Here is a 17,135-nt window from a genome sequence, read left to right on the forward strand (position 1 = left end):
TGAAATGTACAATCTAAAGTCTTAAGCATACTTAAAGCTTGTAGTTTTGTGTATTTTTGCGACTTTGGTGCCCCCTGCAGTTAAGTGTGTAGAATTCACTGTAGTAAATATATGCACTGTCGTAATTACAATGAAAAGATGTGCACGTGCGTTTTTGTGCCATAAAGCAATCCTCTGAATTCCATACCCGCTCAACAAACAAGGAGCATGGGAATAAAAAAGAAGCGTCCACATTAGAAGTCAGTGTACCATAAGTATGGTTTTGAAGTATGGTTATTTCAAAGTTAAATACATAAATTACATGCACTTGATTCAAAGGAGATAATAATTTATTCAAACATATAAATTTCATTGCGATTTCTCTCCTTCCTTTATGTCAGCACTTTTTTTAAATTTAATTTGTCAGAAATTTGTCAATCATGAATTACAGAAAGATTAACTCAAGAAAAATGTTTTAATAATGTAAGTGCATTTTTTTCACTCTGCTTTAAGTTTTAAAATTGTGATATTTCACAGAACTGATACTAACATTAATACGTCATTTATATTTTGCTATAGTATTGTTTGTATTTAAACGCAATGTTTTGCTTTAAAAAATGTTTTTAAACACTATGTAATCAGTTTTTTTTTGCAAGAAAATAAATAAGTAATTTTTTTGGATAAAATATTCTGTCATCCTTTAAAAAGCTGTATTTGGGTCTATTATAAGTCTACTATAGTAGCTTTTGGTTTAGTTTAGTTTTAGTTTGGTTTAGTCGAGTCCACTTAAATGCCTTTGTATATTATTTTGTTATTGGGTATTGTCTTATGTTGTATTTTCCCTAAATATTAACATTTTTAAACATTGTAAAATTATGAATAGCAATGTTGAGATTGACCCTATTGTTTTGTGACGTTGAAGGTGGCCTGCTCAAGTCCGGGTGTCTGGACAGTTTTCTGCTGTTTGCCATCTCTCTTAACTATTGGAAGCATGGATAGTTTCCGCAGTCATCACAGTGCACCAGTGAGGTCTCTCACCGCTCCAGATTTGACCAGCTCCCGCAGCAAGATGGTCTCGGCGCTGACGTCGTGAACCACCTGTGTGTTCATGGCATCCATGCGGAGAGAGCCGTAATAATGCAGCAGAGCTCCAGGGTGCTGCAGGTCGTATCCAAATCCAGCTAAACTCACCTCGTCACACACCTGCAGGGCCAGAACTACCGCCGTCATACCCAGCGTCGGCACCATCTAACAAAACAAAACAGAAGATTTAGAAGAAGTCTAATGAATCGTGCACGGAAACATAAATCTAAAGTGACGACTAGAAAGATTTTATGATATTGCTAAATATATCTGTTTCAAATAAATGCTGTTCTTTTGAGCTTTCTACTTGGCAAAGAATGCTGAAACATGTATTCTGAAGATCATGTGACATTTAAGACTGCAGTAATGACTGGCCAAAAAAAAAAAATTCAACTTTGCATCACAGGAATTAATTACATTTTAAAATAACTAGAAAACAGTTCAACAATCATAATTGATTTATAATTATTGATTCATATTTAATGACGTTTTTGTTCGAATGCTCCTTGGGTGACCTTAAGAGGATCACCTAACCCCAAACATTTGAATGGTAATGTGCGTGTGTATTTGTTTTAGAAGAAACATGTATCTAGTAACATTTCGAATTCAAAAACAGCAAGAGTTTGAATTCTAACGTTTGAAAAATCTTTTCAATTCTGACCTTTTTCTGTTGCTCTGCGTAGGTCTGCAGCACCTGCCCCGTCCTGTACATGATTTCAGGATTCAGGATGCGAACATTTTCTGGTTGAAGAGGGATCGAGTCTATTACGTCCTTCCAGAACCACAATTTAGACCACCAGCTCTACGGACAGAACATTTAAGAAATTAAAAATGGTGCGTTTTGGCCATTTGTGTTAACTTTCAGGTAATCTATATACTAGTGCACTCCAAAAAGTTGATGAAGCATTGAAATTTTACAGTCTCTCTTGTTTCATCAACACAGACCGCAACATTTTTTCCATATATATCCTTCACATAAACATTCTGCATTACTCACCAAAGGTTCTTTGGTTACCACAGATTTGAGCCACGCTAAATCTAAACTCTTGAATGCCACCAAAGCCACCAGTTCAGTACTCTCGTATTCTTGTGTCTGAGAAGGAGCCGCTTCTGGATAAATGAGGCGAATGGTAGTTCTGGATCCAGCGTCTTTTTCATATCCAAATACTGGAGCATTGTTCATTCTGGGTAAGAAGAGTAAAATATTCATATTAATGTAATTAGTTTGGGTATTAGAAGGTATTTGCATATTAGAAGGATTTCTAAACGATCACGTGATTCATGTGAAGACTAAAATAGTTCATTCATCACAGGAATGAATTTCATTTTTCACAATATTATTGTTTTACTGTATTTGTGACACCCGTAAGTGTTTGTAAATGAACTAACCTGATGATGATGTTGTACTGGTCTATGTGAGGACCAAGATTTTTGCCGTGTAAAATGCCACCGCTTCCAACCACCACGCATCTCCTGCAGGTCTCTGGGCCAGTGGGTACAGCAGTATAAGGCAGGGCTTTCAGGGCCTGAGCCACCATCTCCTCACTACCCTGCAGACCCAGAGGAGGAGGCAGCGCCCAGTCTCCTGTGCCGTTCTCCAGGAACACGGGAATCTTCAGCAGCCCAGCAGGTATAGACAACGCTCTCACCCTCTCCACGCTCCAGCCGCTGCGACAGGACTGATTCAGCAGAGCCGCTGACTGATTCAGCAGAGCCTGGGGTTTACAACATACACCTCTGTAAGTAATTCAATATGCATTGTTTCATGGTTTATTTACATATACGCTACTGTTTAAAATTTAAAAAAATATTTTAACAAGCGTAGGAATTTAAAAAATGTGTTTTGAACTTTCGATTTATCATAAAAAAATCATTTATGGTTTACGCAAATACATTAAGCTGCACAGCACTGATAATAATTATAACTATGTCTTCAGAAAATCTGCATCTAAGAATGATTTCTGAAGGTTAATGTGACACTGAAGCCTGAAGTAAAGAGATTCAGCTTTGCCATCATAGAATTAGAAATATCAAACATTTTAAAATAATTGATTTAATTTATTATATTAAATGTGACCGTATCATGCTTTGTTTTAGTAAATACAGTCTTGAAGAGCATAAAAATATTACTTTAATATTTAATTATATATTTAATAAATATAAGTATGTGTGTGTATATATATATATATATATATATATATATATATATATATATATATATATATATATATATATATATATATATATATTGATATCATATTTATATATGATATCAGTTATATCAATAAATATACATGGAAATATTTTCTAAATATATATATGCTGTATGTGTTTGTATTTAAATATACACAATAAATATACACAGTATAAACAGATATATGTTAATCTGGAGCACAAAACCAGTCTTAAGTAGCATGTGTATGTTTGTAGCAATAATCAAAAATACATTGTATGGGTCAAAATTACCCTTTTTTATGCCAAACATCATTAGGATATTAAATAAAGATCATATTCCATGAAGATATTTACTAAGTTTCCTACCACAAATACCATATTACTTAACTTTTATTAGTAATGTGCATTGTTTATAACATGATTTTGACAGCTTGAAAGGTGTATCTCTTAATATTTTTGTATTTCTTAATTGCACCCTCAGATTCCAGATTTTCAAATAGCATAATAACAAACCATACATCAATAGAAAGATTATTTATTCAAATTATAGATGAATTTCAGAGTATTAATGTCATTTTTTGACTATTACCCCTATGACTGGTTTTGTTGTCCAGTGTTACATATATAATGTAAACAAAATGCAAGTAATGGCGAATAATCGTTTGACAGTATTAATTTTTATATATATATATATATATATATATATATATATATATATATATATATATATATATAATAAATACTGGGAAACGGTTCAAATGAATCAGTGAAGCTTCATGTCAATAATTTCATTAAATGAAGGTACAGTTTGGGCATATCAGATGCACACATGCTGTAATTACTGTAATTAAGTTGCTTTGATTATAATAAGTAAGGTCATGTGTTCTATGAATTGAGTGACAGTACCAGAGTTTCAGCAGAGCTGTCATTAGTCCAGATGGGCTCTGGTCTTGGCAGATACGCAGGAACCAGAATGGCCGAGTAACAGCTCAGCAACAGAGCAATGCTTAAAATGAAGTTGTTCCTCCTGAAATAATAAACAGAAGTCCCATGAAGCCTACGCGCTTACGGTGTTTCAGAAGCTCTGTGCTTTATCGGTTTTAAAGGAATGCATCTGTACAGGTCATGAAATCTCCATCGCAGCATGTTTTCATGTGTCAGAGTGCTTATCTCGGACAAACCCACCGGCTAAGGAAGAATTCCCTGGACTCTGCCCTGCTGTGTTGGGTGGTTGCGCTCTCCAAGCTGCTGGCTTCCGGTAACAGAGGAACGCTGTCTTCGTCGTTATCATTAACGCTCAAATGTTTCAGCGTCACCATTTTGTCCAAACCAATTCTTAACTACACCTGTCGGTCATGTAATATGAATCGAAGAGTCATAGTTTGCTTGTTTGTTCTGTAGAGTCAACGTTCTACACCCTTCGTTCACACCACGTTTAATCTCAATGCTTTATGCCTTAATCTATGATTTGTGTTGCTTCTTACCTCTAATTTCAGATGCTGTCGTCTACTCCCAGGTGTGGAGATAGAAACATGTCTGTGTTGTATTGAAAATGAGCTGCTCTTTTGTCCCTTTCATTCACTGCCGTGTTTTGTCTCACTCTGATCCCACCTCACAGTTAATCATTTATCCGTCTCAGAGACTTCTCTTTGTATACCACAGTACTTTATCTAGTACTGTTCAAACAACCACACAATTCAGTTTATGATTATGCTTGATATCATTCCTAAAAGCCATGTTTCAAAGGTCCCTTTATATTCTTTATACAGCTGTTGCTCAGAGCAATACATATAGAAATAAAATAAAATACTATATCTGTAAGTGAATAACATTAATTTACTTTACTATTTTGCTACCAATGAAAAATTCTCAGATATAAGATATAACTTTCTCTATATTAGGTATTTTAAGATTTTTTACAAGCTTGTTTAGTCAAACATAAAGTACAATTTATATGGCTATGTAAATAGCTTTAAATTTAAATATCTTTTTATTTCTATATATTTTGGAATTTAATTCCTGTGATGCAGTTTCTTCAGTTTCAGTGTCATATGACCCTTCAGAATGAATTTTAATATGCTGATTTGCAGCTCAATAATTTCTTATTACAACTGTTGAAATCATTTCTTTAACTATGATCTACTTTAATTTTAATTGTTAATGCATCTTTTATATTTTTTAAAGTGTGTGTGCGTGCATATATTTTCTTTTTTTTCTCTATCACAGCATTTTTAAACTATTAAATGGGTATATTTTAGAAGACAAAAGATCCATCAAACTTGGTATATTTCTATTTCAATTTTTTTTTGTACTTTTTTATGAAGCAATCAAACAAAAACACTGCTACTGCTTAAAAAGTTAAATATATGTATATACATATATGTGTGTGTGTGTGTGTGTGTGTGTATATATATATATATATATATATATATATATATATATATATGTGTGTGTGTGTGTGTGTATATTGTAATGGAAATTATTTTAATTGATTACATTTAATGTTTAATTGATAAAACTAACTTCACTGAAAGATAGATTAAGCAACATATATATTCGTAACACCATTGTACTGACCATGAACACGAATGTGCAAACAGAGAACTGGGATGCTAGAGGTGTGGGAAAATAATGTATGAGTAACAGCGGTTAAACCACCTCATCTGGGTGTAGAACACCTTATCTGTGTTGAAGACAGGAAGAAAACTGAGAACAACCAGACACAGTAAACACGAGATGGGTGGTGTGGTTTTGAACTATTTCAATTGGTTCGAGATGAATTTGAGCAACCTTGGAATGTATACTTTTGCCTATAAAACCTCTAGCCTGTGAGCACACGGTTATCTCTTTGCTCACAGACTCCACTGTGTGTAAACCAGATCATTCTTTTGTTTTTTTGCAAAGAAATAAAAGAAAGGCAAAGACAGATTTGTTTGATTCTTCATTGTCAGTTTTCAAATTATTTTGAATTGAAAATTCCATGACAAACTTGGCGACGAGAAAGGGATCCGACAGCTGATCGTCCGGGACTTGAAAGGCGTTGGTAGGCTGATCACCCTAAGCCCACAAAGGGTCTTAGCCCTGTACCCCTAAAGGTTTCAGGGAAGAGGGAACTGACGTCTGAGGATTCCTTAAAAGAACCAGAAAACGTGTGCTGAAAACGGTGAGACTGATTTTGAGACCAGAATTTGTCTTTGTCTTAAATTAAGGGTTTTTGGTTGGTAACACTGAGAAGGGTATATATTTTCTTTCATCTTGGTCTGACAAAAACAACGAGCGGTTTGATATTCCTAGATTCGCGAACGCATGGCCGAGCCACCCTATTTGATTTCACGGGTTAGTGAAAAGGGCATTGTCTGCGAGTAAGCAGGACAGAAAGGTGAAAAAAAGACTCTGTGCGAGTAAGTGCAGAGCCACACGGCAGTGACGACTGAGTGTGAAGGGAAAGCGGACGCGTTCCAGGTAATGTCTTGGATTGCAAGTATGGGGTCTAGAAATGTCAAACCTGAAATCGATCTAGATGATTTGAACAGCCCAATTTACTTTGATATGAGTAAGAAATATGGACAGAGAATTATGGAGGTGGTACCGATTTGGGTCAAAGATCATGATTTTCCAAAAAGGGGCACGTTTAGTGTGACGACTCTAAACAGGGTGAAGGAAAGTTTGGAAAAGCGTGAAAGTAAACTTAGGGATAAGAAAAAGTTGAAAAATAAACAAAAAGATATGTTTCAGAAACACAGACAATATCTGAATTATTGGCTAGAAGAGGCAGAACGACGAGAGAAACGGCAAGCCCTGAAAGAAATGCCTTATAAAAATGTAAATTCAAAAACAAATGAAGTTAAAAGAACAGAGTATACTGCTCAGAATTCTTCTTCTTCTCTCTACCTCTCTCTAGAACTACAATGCGCCAAAGTGGACTTTGATCTTGACTCCTGGCCTCACCCATACCAACAAATGCCCCAGCCACTTGCGCCACCACCGGTATCAGCAATTCCGCCACTACCACAACCTCCGTCTTACAGCGCTTCTGAGATGGCACCTGTACTCCCACCGCCCAGTAAGAAACCTGCCCAGATCGACGGCTTGCAGAGAGAGGGACTGCTGCCCGCCTCTTCTACCGCTCCAGCAGCACCTGCACCATCCCAGCCTTCCACATCGAGCGACGGAGTTCGAAAAGTGAGATACTCCATGACCTGCGCCAGAACCAGGTCCGGGTCGCTTGAAAGACTGACACTGGAGTCGGACTGTGTGGATGAGGACAACTCTTTCCCCATGATTCAAGTGGCTGATCCACAAGGAACCACGATGGTTTTTCAACCATAGAGTGAGAAAGACTTGAGACAGGTTATGTCAAATATGCCTAATCCCAGAGATTCGGGAGAGAAGTTTGCAGCGGAACTGGAAATGTTTTGTCAAGAATTCAGCCCCACGATGCCCAAACTCAAGCGTCTGCTGATACTCAAAATGGGGCTGATGGATTGGCACAAGATCCGACCATACTTCCCCAAGACGGACATACGGAGAGTCCAAGCAGAGTGGGAACACGCTGATAATACGACATACAGGACAACAGTGACAGCTTTGGGCGAACAGTTCAAGACCCACTTTGCAGTCAAAGTCAACACGGCTAAGATCAACTACTGCACGCAAAGGAAAGACGAGTCAGTCGACGACTATTATGTGCGACTGTATGAAACTTTCAACACCTACAGTGGAATGTCAGAACCGAATGACAGAGGGAAAGTTCCACAGATGTGGGAGTCTCATTTGCGTAGCAGCCTTATGAGTGGACTGAGACCTGAAATAACGACTATCGTCAAACAAACCTGCATCGGTTGGGAAGACGAGAGACTGGAAAGGATCAGAAAATATGCGTTACATGCTGAAAGAGTGTTGGAGGAGAAAGCCGGAAGAAAAGGCGAGAGGGAGCTTCAGCTGACAAGCCTGACAATGTACAGGGTTGAGCAGGGGAGAGGAGCGAACTACCGAGGTCGAGGGCGGGGGAGAGGAAGAGGACAAAGACTGTCTCAAGTTGATCCGGATGTTTGTTTTTATTGCATTGAGCCCGGGCATTGGAAAAACGAGTGCCCACTTTTGAACAAACGCATGGCGGCTGGCGCGGCAAAGTCTAAACCGAAAGCAGATTGACAACAGAAAGCTGCACAACAGAGTGCGAAAAAGGAGGGGGGAGTCGAGAGCAAAGTCTACGGCGGCCACACTACAACAACAGATAAGTTTGACACACACACACCCACACCTGACTCCGCTAACTGCAATGAAGAAATGCTTGCTGCAGATTGCAATGAAGAAATGCTTGCTGCAGATTGCAATGAAGAAATGCTTGCTCTCATACATGATTGCATTGCCAAAATAGAAAATGAGAAATCTTTTACACAAAGAAAATTAGGCACATATACTCATTTGAATGATTTAGCATATCAACAAATGCCACAAGTTAGCTTATGGATAAATGGAGTTAAAAAGGTGTTTTTAGCCGATTCGGGAACCACAAGCTCGGTGTTAAGAATAAATGATTTTGTCTCTGTCCCTAAATTAAGTGGAAATTTTGTATGGTCAACTTCTGCATCTGGCCATAGTGTTAGAGAGAATTTTACAGTCCCTCTGAGATGTGAGGATGAGAATGGCACAAGCTTCAAACACAGTTTCCTTCTGTCACAACACTGTCCTCAAAATCTGCTGGGGAGAGATTTATTGTGCAGACTGGGTATTTCTCTGTTATCTAGCCCAGAAGGTGTCAAAGCAGTTCAGTGCCAAATTCAAACTCTGACTGCAATCCAACACACACCACTATACATTTATCAGTGGAAATTGCGAGATGATGAATTGTCAATTGTCAGGTCTTGTCAATGCTGCTAAGGACAGAGTTTCACCTAATTCTGATTTTATGCCATTCTCTGACTTGCATTGCTCAGCACATGTGTCTCTGGGTAGAGATAAATTGTTTGAACAAAAATGGTTTCCATGCATTGACGCATTACATTTGAATTGGCTAATTTGGACAGAAAATAAATGTGCTGCTACTGTTGCATTGAAAGTTTTTTGATGTTGTGGACTCTCTTCCCCATGTGTCATTTTCAAAGGGGGACAATGATCATTGGGAAGACATTGGTCCTTTTGTAAAAGCGTGTATTTTTCATGTGAATTGGATGCGGACTGCTGAGAAAAATGTTGAATATAATCCAACCCTGTCTGCATATCGAATGTATTTGACTGAGCCTGTTACAACAGCTGAACGCACAGTTCATGTGAGTGAGAGTTCTTTGCCCAGTCACTGCTTCCTTACAGAAACTGAAATGGAAAGCATTCCAGCTCTCAAGGAAGTTCCAAAGACTGTTTGGGCTTTCTCTAAACATGACGTGGGATTGATTAAGAATTGTGAACCTATCCAAATTATTCCAAAATCTGACTACAGACCATGTAAACCTCAGTATCCTTTAAAAAAGGAGGATATTGAGGGAATTAAACCAGTTTTTGAAGCATTGAAAAAGGCTGGAGTGATTGTGGAGTGTGAAAACTCTCCTGTGCGTACACCTATCTTCCCTGTCAAAAAGATAAGAGACGCAGACCAGCCAGTTGAGTGGAGGTTTGTGACTTGCAGGCTGTAAATGATGCAGTTCAAACACAAGCCCCTATTGTCCCCAACCCATACACACTCCTATCACAAATGCCAGGTGATGCTGAATGGTTTTCGGTTGTTGATCTTTCCAATGCCTTCTTTTCTGTGCCGGTTCATAAAGATAGCCAATTTTGGTTTGCTTTTAATTTTGACAGCAAACCTTACTCTTTTACTCGACTCTGCCGAGGATTCAAAAACTTGCCCGTGTTGTTCGGTGAGGCACTGAAAAGGAGCTTGGAACCATTACAATTGACACCAGGGTCAGCTTTAATTTAATATGTTGACGATCTCTTAGTGTCAGCTAGAGATGAAGAAACTTGTGTGCAAGACACTGTGAAGCTGTTGAAACATTTGGCTGCTGAAGGCCACAAGGTCAGTCTGTCAAAGTTGCAGTTTGCAAAAAGAGAGGTGACGTTTCTAGGTCATATTATCAACAAGCAGGGAAAATCTTGAACTCAAAAGAGAATAGAGGCAATTCAAAAAATTCCAAAGCCTCTGACAAAAAAGCAGCTCCTGTCATTTTTGGGAATGTGCTCGTATTGTCGAACATTTATTCCCAACTATGCCATTAAAGAGTCACCTTTGAGCGCTTTGGCTCATGGAAAAGGGTTGCAGCCACATGAGAGACTGACCTGGACTCCTGAAGCAGAGAAAGCGTTTGAAAGGTTGAAAATGTTGTTACAAACATCCCCAAGTCTGGGACTTCCAGACCCTGAGAGAAATTTTGTGCAAACTGTCGATGAGAAAAATGGTTTCATGTCTTCTGTTCTGTTACAGGATCACGGGGGAAGCTGAGACCGGTGGCATATTTTTCAAGTAAACTCAACCCTGTGGCAGCAGGTCTACCAAATTGTCTGAGAGCTGTTGCAGCAGCAGAAAAAGCTATTTCAGCTTCAAGGGAAATTGTGGGGTATTCTGATGTAACACTGCTAGTGCCACACGCTGTCTCTATGATCCTGTTAGAACAGAAAACATCTCATTTGTCAACAGCCAGATGGCTCAGATATAATACCATTCTATTGGAAATGCCAAACATCACAGTCAAACGGTGTACAGTGTTGAATCCTGCCACACTGCTCCCAACCGAGCAGGATGGCGAGGAACATAATTGTACCGCTGCATTGGAACAGGTGTGCACACCACGACCAGATTTAAAAGAAACCCCCCTCGACAATTCAGATCTGGTCTTATTTGTTGATGGCTCAGTGTCTCGAGACCCAGAAACTGGTAAAAACAGAGTAGGCTACGCAGTAACCACCGCACATGAAACATTAGCAAGTGGAGCGCTCCCCGCGCATTGCTCTGCACAAGCGGCCGAATTAGTAGCATTAACAGAGGCCTGTAAAATCGCCGAAGGAAAAACAGTCACCATCTACACAGACTCTCGTTATGCCTTTTCAACATGTCATGACTTTTCAGCTCTATGGCGATGTAAAATCCGATGGTAAACCTATCCAAAATCATGACAAAATTGCAGCCTTGCTAGAAGCGATTTTGCTTCCAAGGTCTTTGCTATTTGCAAGTGCATCACGCATTCCAAATTTAACGATTTTGTATCATTGGGAAATAAACGCGCTGATATCGCTGCGAAGAACGCAACAAAGGGAACAGAACCTTCTCTAACATGTGTAACTGTTAACCATAATGAACTAACATTCCCTTCTGGTTCTCTTACAGCTATGCAGGTTTTCGCGACATCAGAGGAGAAAAAACAATGGGTGAAGGCCGAGTGCAAACTGAAAGACGACATCTGGCTGAGTACCGAAGACAAGTCTTGTTTGCCAAAACACTTTTTCCCACACTATGCCAAATTAGTACACAGTTTAGATCACATAAGCAAAAAGGGAATGTTTGATATGATCAATCAATATTGGTTCACAAAAGGATTTACTTCCTTTGCAGAAAAATACTGTCAATCATGTATGATTTGTGCCACAAACAATGTAGGAAGAGGACAACAGGTCCCTTTGGCAGCACATCCACCACCAAGTCAACCTTTTGATCATATAATGTTCGATTTCATTGAACTGACACCGTGCAAAGGCAAGAAATTCTGCCTTGTTTTGGTTGATATGTTCTCAAAGTGGTTGGAAGTCTTCCCCACATCTAAACAGAACGCTGGGGCTGTTGCAAAGGCATTAGTATCTGAAACTGTCCCAAGGTGGGGAATACCAAAAAAGATTAGCAGTGATAATGGCACACCTTTTGCTCGGGAAGTTTTTGGGAATCGACATACTTAAACATACCTCCTATCATCCGGCTTCTGGCCCATTTGAAATCTTGTTTGGCAGGCCTCCATCGCTTGGAGTGGGACCGGAACCTCGACCATTGCCCTCTACTGCTCTGTGTGAAGATGACATGCTGAACTATTGTAAAAATCTGTCTTCGGTTCTCTCTCAGATCTCTCAACAGGTCAAGGACGCTCTACCCAAACCGGCAGAAGGATTTTGATAAGTGATCAAGAATGATCAAAAGGGAGGAGTGTAATGGAAATTATTTTAATTGATTACATTTAATGTTTAATTGATAAAACTAACTTCACTGAAAGATAGATTAAGCAACATATATATTCGTAACACCATTGTACTGACCATGAACACGAATGTGCAAACAGAGAACTGGGATGCTAGAGGTGTGGGAAAATAATGTATGAGTAACAGCGGTTAAACCACCTCATCTGGGTGTAGAACACCTTATCTGTGTTGAAGACGGGAAGAAAACTGAGAACAACCAGACACAGTAAACACGAGATGGGTGGTGTGGTTTTGAACTATTTCAATTGGTTCGAGATGAATTTGAGCAACCTTGGAATGTATACTTTAGCCTATAAAACCTCTAGCCTGTGAGCACACGGTTATCTCTTTGCACAGACTCCACTGTGTGTAAACCAGATCATTCTTTTGTTTCTTTGCAAAGAAATAAAAGCAAGGCAAAGACAGATTTGTTTGATTCTTCATTCTCAGTCTTCACATTATTTTGAATCGAAAATTCCATGACAAACTGTATATGTATATATGTGTATATGTATATATATATATATGTTTGAGTGCATTCTTGCCCACATACAACAGGATGTTTGCCATTGAGTGATTGTATATTGTGTGTTAACATGCGTTCTTTCAAGCTAGAAGGCATTTATGAGGTATAACATAATCTCCAAAATGGGGTGTTTATTGTGCCGTGGTTGGTGTAAAAATGGACTCCCAGTGCATTAGAGGGCAGGCCTGTCGAGGTGGACGGCACCGGCTTGAACGGTGAGCTCATGATCGCGTGTTTGTGTGTGATCCAGCTCCTGTCCACAGCTGTCACACAGGGCCTGACATGGCTTTACATTCCTGCTGAGAGCTATAAGACCGGTGCAGATCTCAGTCTGGCAGGTCTGCTTTTATTCCTGAAAGTTTGCGACTTGCAAATACTCTGAATTAACTTCTTGATTTCATTTTATTTTGTCACAATGGACGAGAACATCCTGTGGGCGACAGCTGTGGTCGATAGAAGGGCGGCCTTTAATGAACGGGAGGAGGTATAGGATATTTAGAAACCTTTTATTAGATTTGTTTCTTATTTGGATCACTTACTGTGTGTGAATTAAGGCTGGCCCTGTCTGAGAAAGCTAATTTGTCTTTTATTGAAATTGTTTAGAGGTCGGACACGAAATTTGGAGATTTTGGTTTTGGATGCATCTTTTGTGGAGGTAGAAGGAGGGAATGAATCTGTCCGTCAAAGGGTTACGAGGATTCGGGTGAGTGAACAATCAGAAGAGAGATCAAAATATGGACTTTTAATGAAAAGGTAAACATTTTAGCATGTATGAGAAACTGGATGGTCAAAGCATAGCAGAGATCTAGGAGCAACCTCTGAACATTCAAAAGAGAATATCTGAAAGAAATGACTTCAGGGTATTGCAAAATGTAGAAAATAAAGATTTAATAAAGACACATTGTTATAGCTGTTCAAAATGTCTAAAACATTTTAACAAATCTTTTTCATTAAAGTGTTGCTCCCTAAAAACACAGCAGTTCCTAAACTCAATAAATACCTTTTGCATCTTTAGAAGCTCTTTTGGTTCCCCAGATAACATTTGAGTTAAAAATTGAGTTAAAGGACCACTTTTGCTTATTACGAGGAACATTTTAAAAAATAACTATAAATAACCTTTTGTGGCAAGGTTTCTTGAACGTTAACATTTATATGCTAATAAAAAACCTTTATTCCTATAATCTTGTATTAACCAACTTATTTGTAAGAAGAGATCGTGCATGTACTTGATGCACAAACACTGGATCAGTGATGAATAGAAGCGAGTTCTTCAAGCAGGGAGAGGAACGGGTGAGGAAGTTCTCCTCTGATCTGAGGCGTGAGATTGTTGATCTGGGTGCTGCAGAGAACATTATTGACCTGCGTGAGAGGAAAAAGATACGGACCAAGACTGCAGCTCCTAAAGACCTAATGGATGTTTTAGTGGTGAGGGAAAACTTTGTTGAATTTTTATGTTATTTTATTATGTTATCCATTTTATTTATTTCAATATTTATTTGATTTTTTTTATTTTCAGGGACCTGTGGAGCCAGAGGAGTTTTTAAAAGCAGCAGCTCGGGGAAAGGCAGAAGTAGTTGAGAAATTTCTGGAAGATGGAGGAGATCCAGACATCTGTGATGAGGTGCAATATGTCCAGTGACATGTTCAATCCAGTGTTGTTTTATGATCAAGATATTATTATAGTTTTTGTGAAAATATACTTTTTATTTTTTTGTATTTTTCATTTTAAGTGTAATGGTAGCACTTTACAATACGGTTCATTACTTAACAAGACGAATTTCTACAATATTTATTCATCTTAATGTTAATGTTTAAAAATGTTAATGCATTATTAAAATCACAAGTTATGTTTGTTAACATTAATGCACTGTGAGAAGATATGAATAAACAATGGACAACTGTGTTTTCATTGACAATAACACCAGCTAACACTTCAGAATAGGTAACACTTGTTAACTATTACCTATGACTATGAAATTCTTCATTTGTTGCTTATTAATAGTTAGTTAGGTAGTTGTTAAGTTTAGGTATTGGGTATTAGGGATGTAGAATAAGGTCATGTAGAATAATGCATTAATATGTGCTTAATTAGAAGTAATGTATGGCTAATATACTAGTAATATGCATGCTAATAAGCAACTAATAGGTGTAACTGTGAAATAAAGCTTTAATGTGTTTATTTATCATCAGTTTTAGTATATTAAATGAAAATCAGAAATGTTGGCTTTTCAACTGGCTAAAATATATATTTTTATATTTATTTCAAGTCACGTTTTTGTAGTTTTAATTTTAGTTTTCTGACAGCTGTTTGTTTTAGTTCAGGAAAACAGCGCTGCATCGGGCCGCTTTGGAAAATCATGCTAAAATAGTGGAAATATTACTGAACAAAGGAGCCGATATCAACTTTAAAGACAGGGTGAGGTCAATATAACTTGGTGAAGAGAATGAATTGTTGAAATGATGCTGATTGTACCGTTTTGCCCTGGTTTTAGCTGGACTGCAGGGCTGTACACTGGGCTTGCAGAGGTGGAAGTCTCTCGGCGCTGAAAGCTCTCCAGGACAGGGGAGCTGACATCAACGTCAGAGACAAAGTAATGCAAAATACAGAAGACTATATAAAAGATGAGCTGTATGCGTAGTATTAAAACCCTATTGTTCTCTCTCATACAGCTGCTTAGCTCACCTTTGCATGTGGCCACAAGGACAGGTCACAGTGACGTGGTCCAGCATCTTCTAACCAGTGGAATCAACATTAATGCCAAAGACTGGGTAACATGAATAATTCACGAGGAAAACACCAACACGCAGATTACAATTCAATGAAAACATTTTAAGAAGGTTTCATTTTTTTCAAAAGGAAGGAGACACTGCTCTTCATGATGCTGTCAGATTGAATCGGTACAAAATCGTCAGACTCCTTATACTGGCCGGAGCCAATATGCAGATCAAGAATGCAGTGAGTACTACAGATATGAAAATGATTCAAAATATTTAAAATTGCAATATTGTCATTTTCTTGTTTTTAGGAAGGAGTCACGGCCACGGAACAGGTGAAGCAATGGCAGTTTGACACGAAGGAGACACTGGAGAAACTGGACCAGATGAGAGAGGTCGGTCTGGCATTGGGTTCGTTAGAGCATCTGTGAACAGGTGCGCGGCTGGAGAACAACCCCACCTCTGTCTTCAGTGACTATTTACTTTCTGTGATAATTAGTGCTGAAAGCTGGCTGTCCTCACCAATTCATTAGTATACTGGGTGAATGAGATTTTATTAATTCATTTAAAAATCAGGCTTACAAGCTCTATTTTTTTAGCAGCAGAATCTGTATTTACTGGGCAACATTTTAAAATAAATATTTTTGTATATTTTTGACAGTCGCTTACCCAGGCTGCATGCTTTACTGTCACTTTTTTGTATTTCTTGTATTTTGAATGCTGGTGTATACAGCTTCACAAAAAAAAAATATTAGGCAGCAAAACCGTTTCCAATATTGATAAATAATAATGTTTCTTGAGCAGCAAATTAGCATGTCAGAATGATTTCTGAAGGATCACGTGACATTAAAGCAAGTAATGATGCTGAAAATTCAGCTTTGCAATGCAGAAATAAATTGCATTTTTACATGTATTAAAATTTAAAACAATTATTCTTAATTATAATAAGGTTTCACATTATTACAGTTTTTACTAGTAAAAATATAAATAAATACAGCCTTGGAGAGCATAAGAAACGTTTAACTTTTAAAATTATATTAAGAAAAATCATAAATATTCAAACTTTTGTCTGGTTTTTAAAAAATCCTATTATATTTAAATGTAAAATTTAAACAAGTGATTATTTTTGATGTTTTCTAATACGTATCATTACATGTTAATGTTGCCGCTCGTCATATTTCTGCATTACTCAGGTGAACATGACTGATGCGTTATATCATAAAAAGTTTAATGTCAAGACGGTTGGCGCTATAAGAAAATATTTACTATTTACATTATCACCGGTTTGCTATCTTTGTCTTTCCGAAACGAGAAATGCATGCACGATATTGAGTTTGTTTGACTCTCTGTTATAGCATGTCTTTCGTCTGAAACATATTTAACATGCTATAGTTTTGTCTATGGCTTACTGTGCCAGGACAGGCTCACTGCTATGCATAGTTTCCTGATGCATCAGATGACAAGGCTTTGGCTGCAGGAAACCGATATGCCCATGTGTGAG

General features: G+C 38.0%; 2 protein-coding genes across 5 annotated transcripts; one reads left to right on the plus strand and one right to left on the minus strand.

Annotated features, from left to right (window-relative positions):
* Positions 1-255: 255 nt before the first annotated feature.
* st3gal7 (ST3 beta-galactoside alpha-2,3-sialyltransferase 7) lies at positions 256-5,018 on the minus strand. Of its 2 annotated transcripts, none has more exons than XM_043255688.1 (7): positions 4,722-5,018; positions 4,423-4,583; positions 4,145-4,264; positions 2,452-2,757; positions 2,060-2,246; positions 1,724-1,864; positions 256-1,227 (listed from the first exon to the last, which is right to left on the minus strand). In XM_043255688.1, exons 2-7 carry the CDS (start codon positions 4,554-4,556, stop codon positions 991-993), a joined length of 1,125 nt encoding a protein of 374 aa, XP_043111623.1. In that variant the 5' UTR covers positions 4,557-4,583; positions 4,722-5,018; the 3' UTR covers positions 256-990. The 2 variants fall into 2 exon arrangements, with proteins under 2 accessions (XP_043111623.1, XP_043111622.1); XM_043255687.1 differs by having other exon boundaries at positions 2,452-2,777; positions 4,144-4,264; positions 4,722-5,002.
* A 676-nt stretch (positions 5,019-5,694) lies between these two features.
* Positions 5,695-16,283, plus strand: ankrd2 (ankyrin repeat domain 2 (stretch responsive muscle)). 3 transcript variants are annotated; one of them, XM_043255736.1, is made up of 11 exons: positions 5,695-6,400; positions 6,532-6,699; positions 11,558-13,403; positions 13,523-13,622; positions 14,198-14,344; positions 14,436-14,540; positions 15,237-15,335; positions 15,412-15,510; positions 15,590-15,688; positions 15,777-15,875; positions 15,946-16,283. In XM_043255736.1, exons 3-11 carry the CDS (start codon positions 13,390-13,392, stop codon positions 16,063-16,065), a joined length of 882 nt encoding a protein of 293 aa, XP_043111671.1. In that variant the 5' UTR covers positions 5,695-6,400; positions 6,532-6,699; positions 11,558-13,389; the 3' UTR covers positions 16,066-16,283. The 3 variants fall into 3 exon arrangements, with proteins under 3 accessions (XP_043111671.1, XP_043111670.1, XP_043111669.1); XM_043255735.1 differs by lacking the exon at positions 6,532-6,699 and having other exon boundaries at positions 10,658-13,403; XM_043255734.1 differs by lacking the exon at positions 6,532-6,699.
* Positions 16,284-17,135: the final 852 nt, after the last annotated feature.

The sequence above is a fragment of the Puntigrus tetrazona genome, chromosome 13 (assembly GCF_018831695.1).
Source record: "Puntigrus tetrazona isolate hp1 chromosome 13, ASM1883169v1, whole genome shotgun sequence".
Taxonomy (NCBI): Eukaryota; Metazoa; Chordata; class Actinopteri; order Cypriniformes; family Cyprinidae; genus Puntigrus; species Puntigrus tetrazona.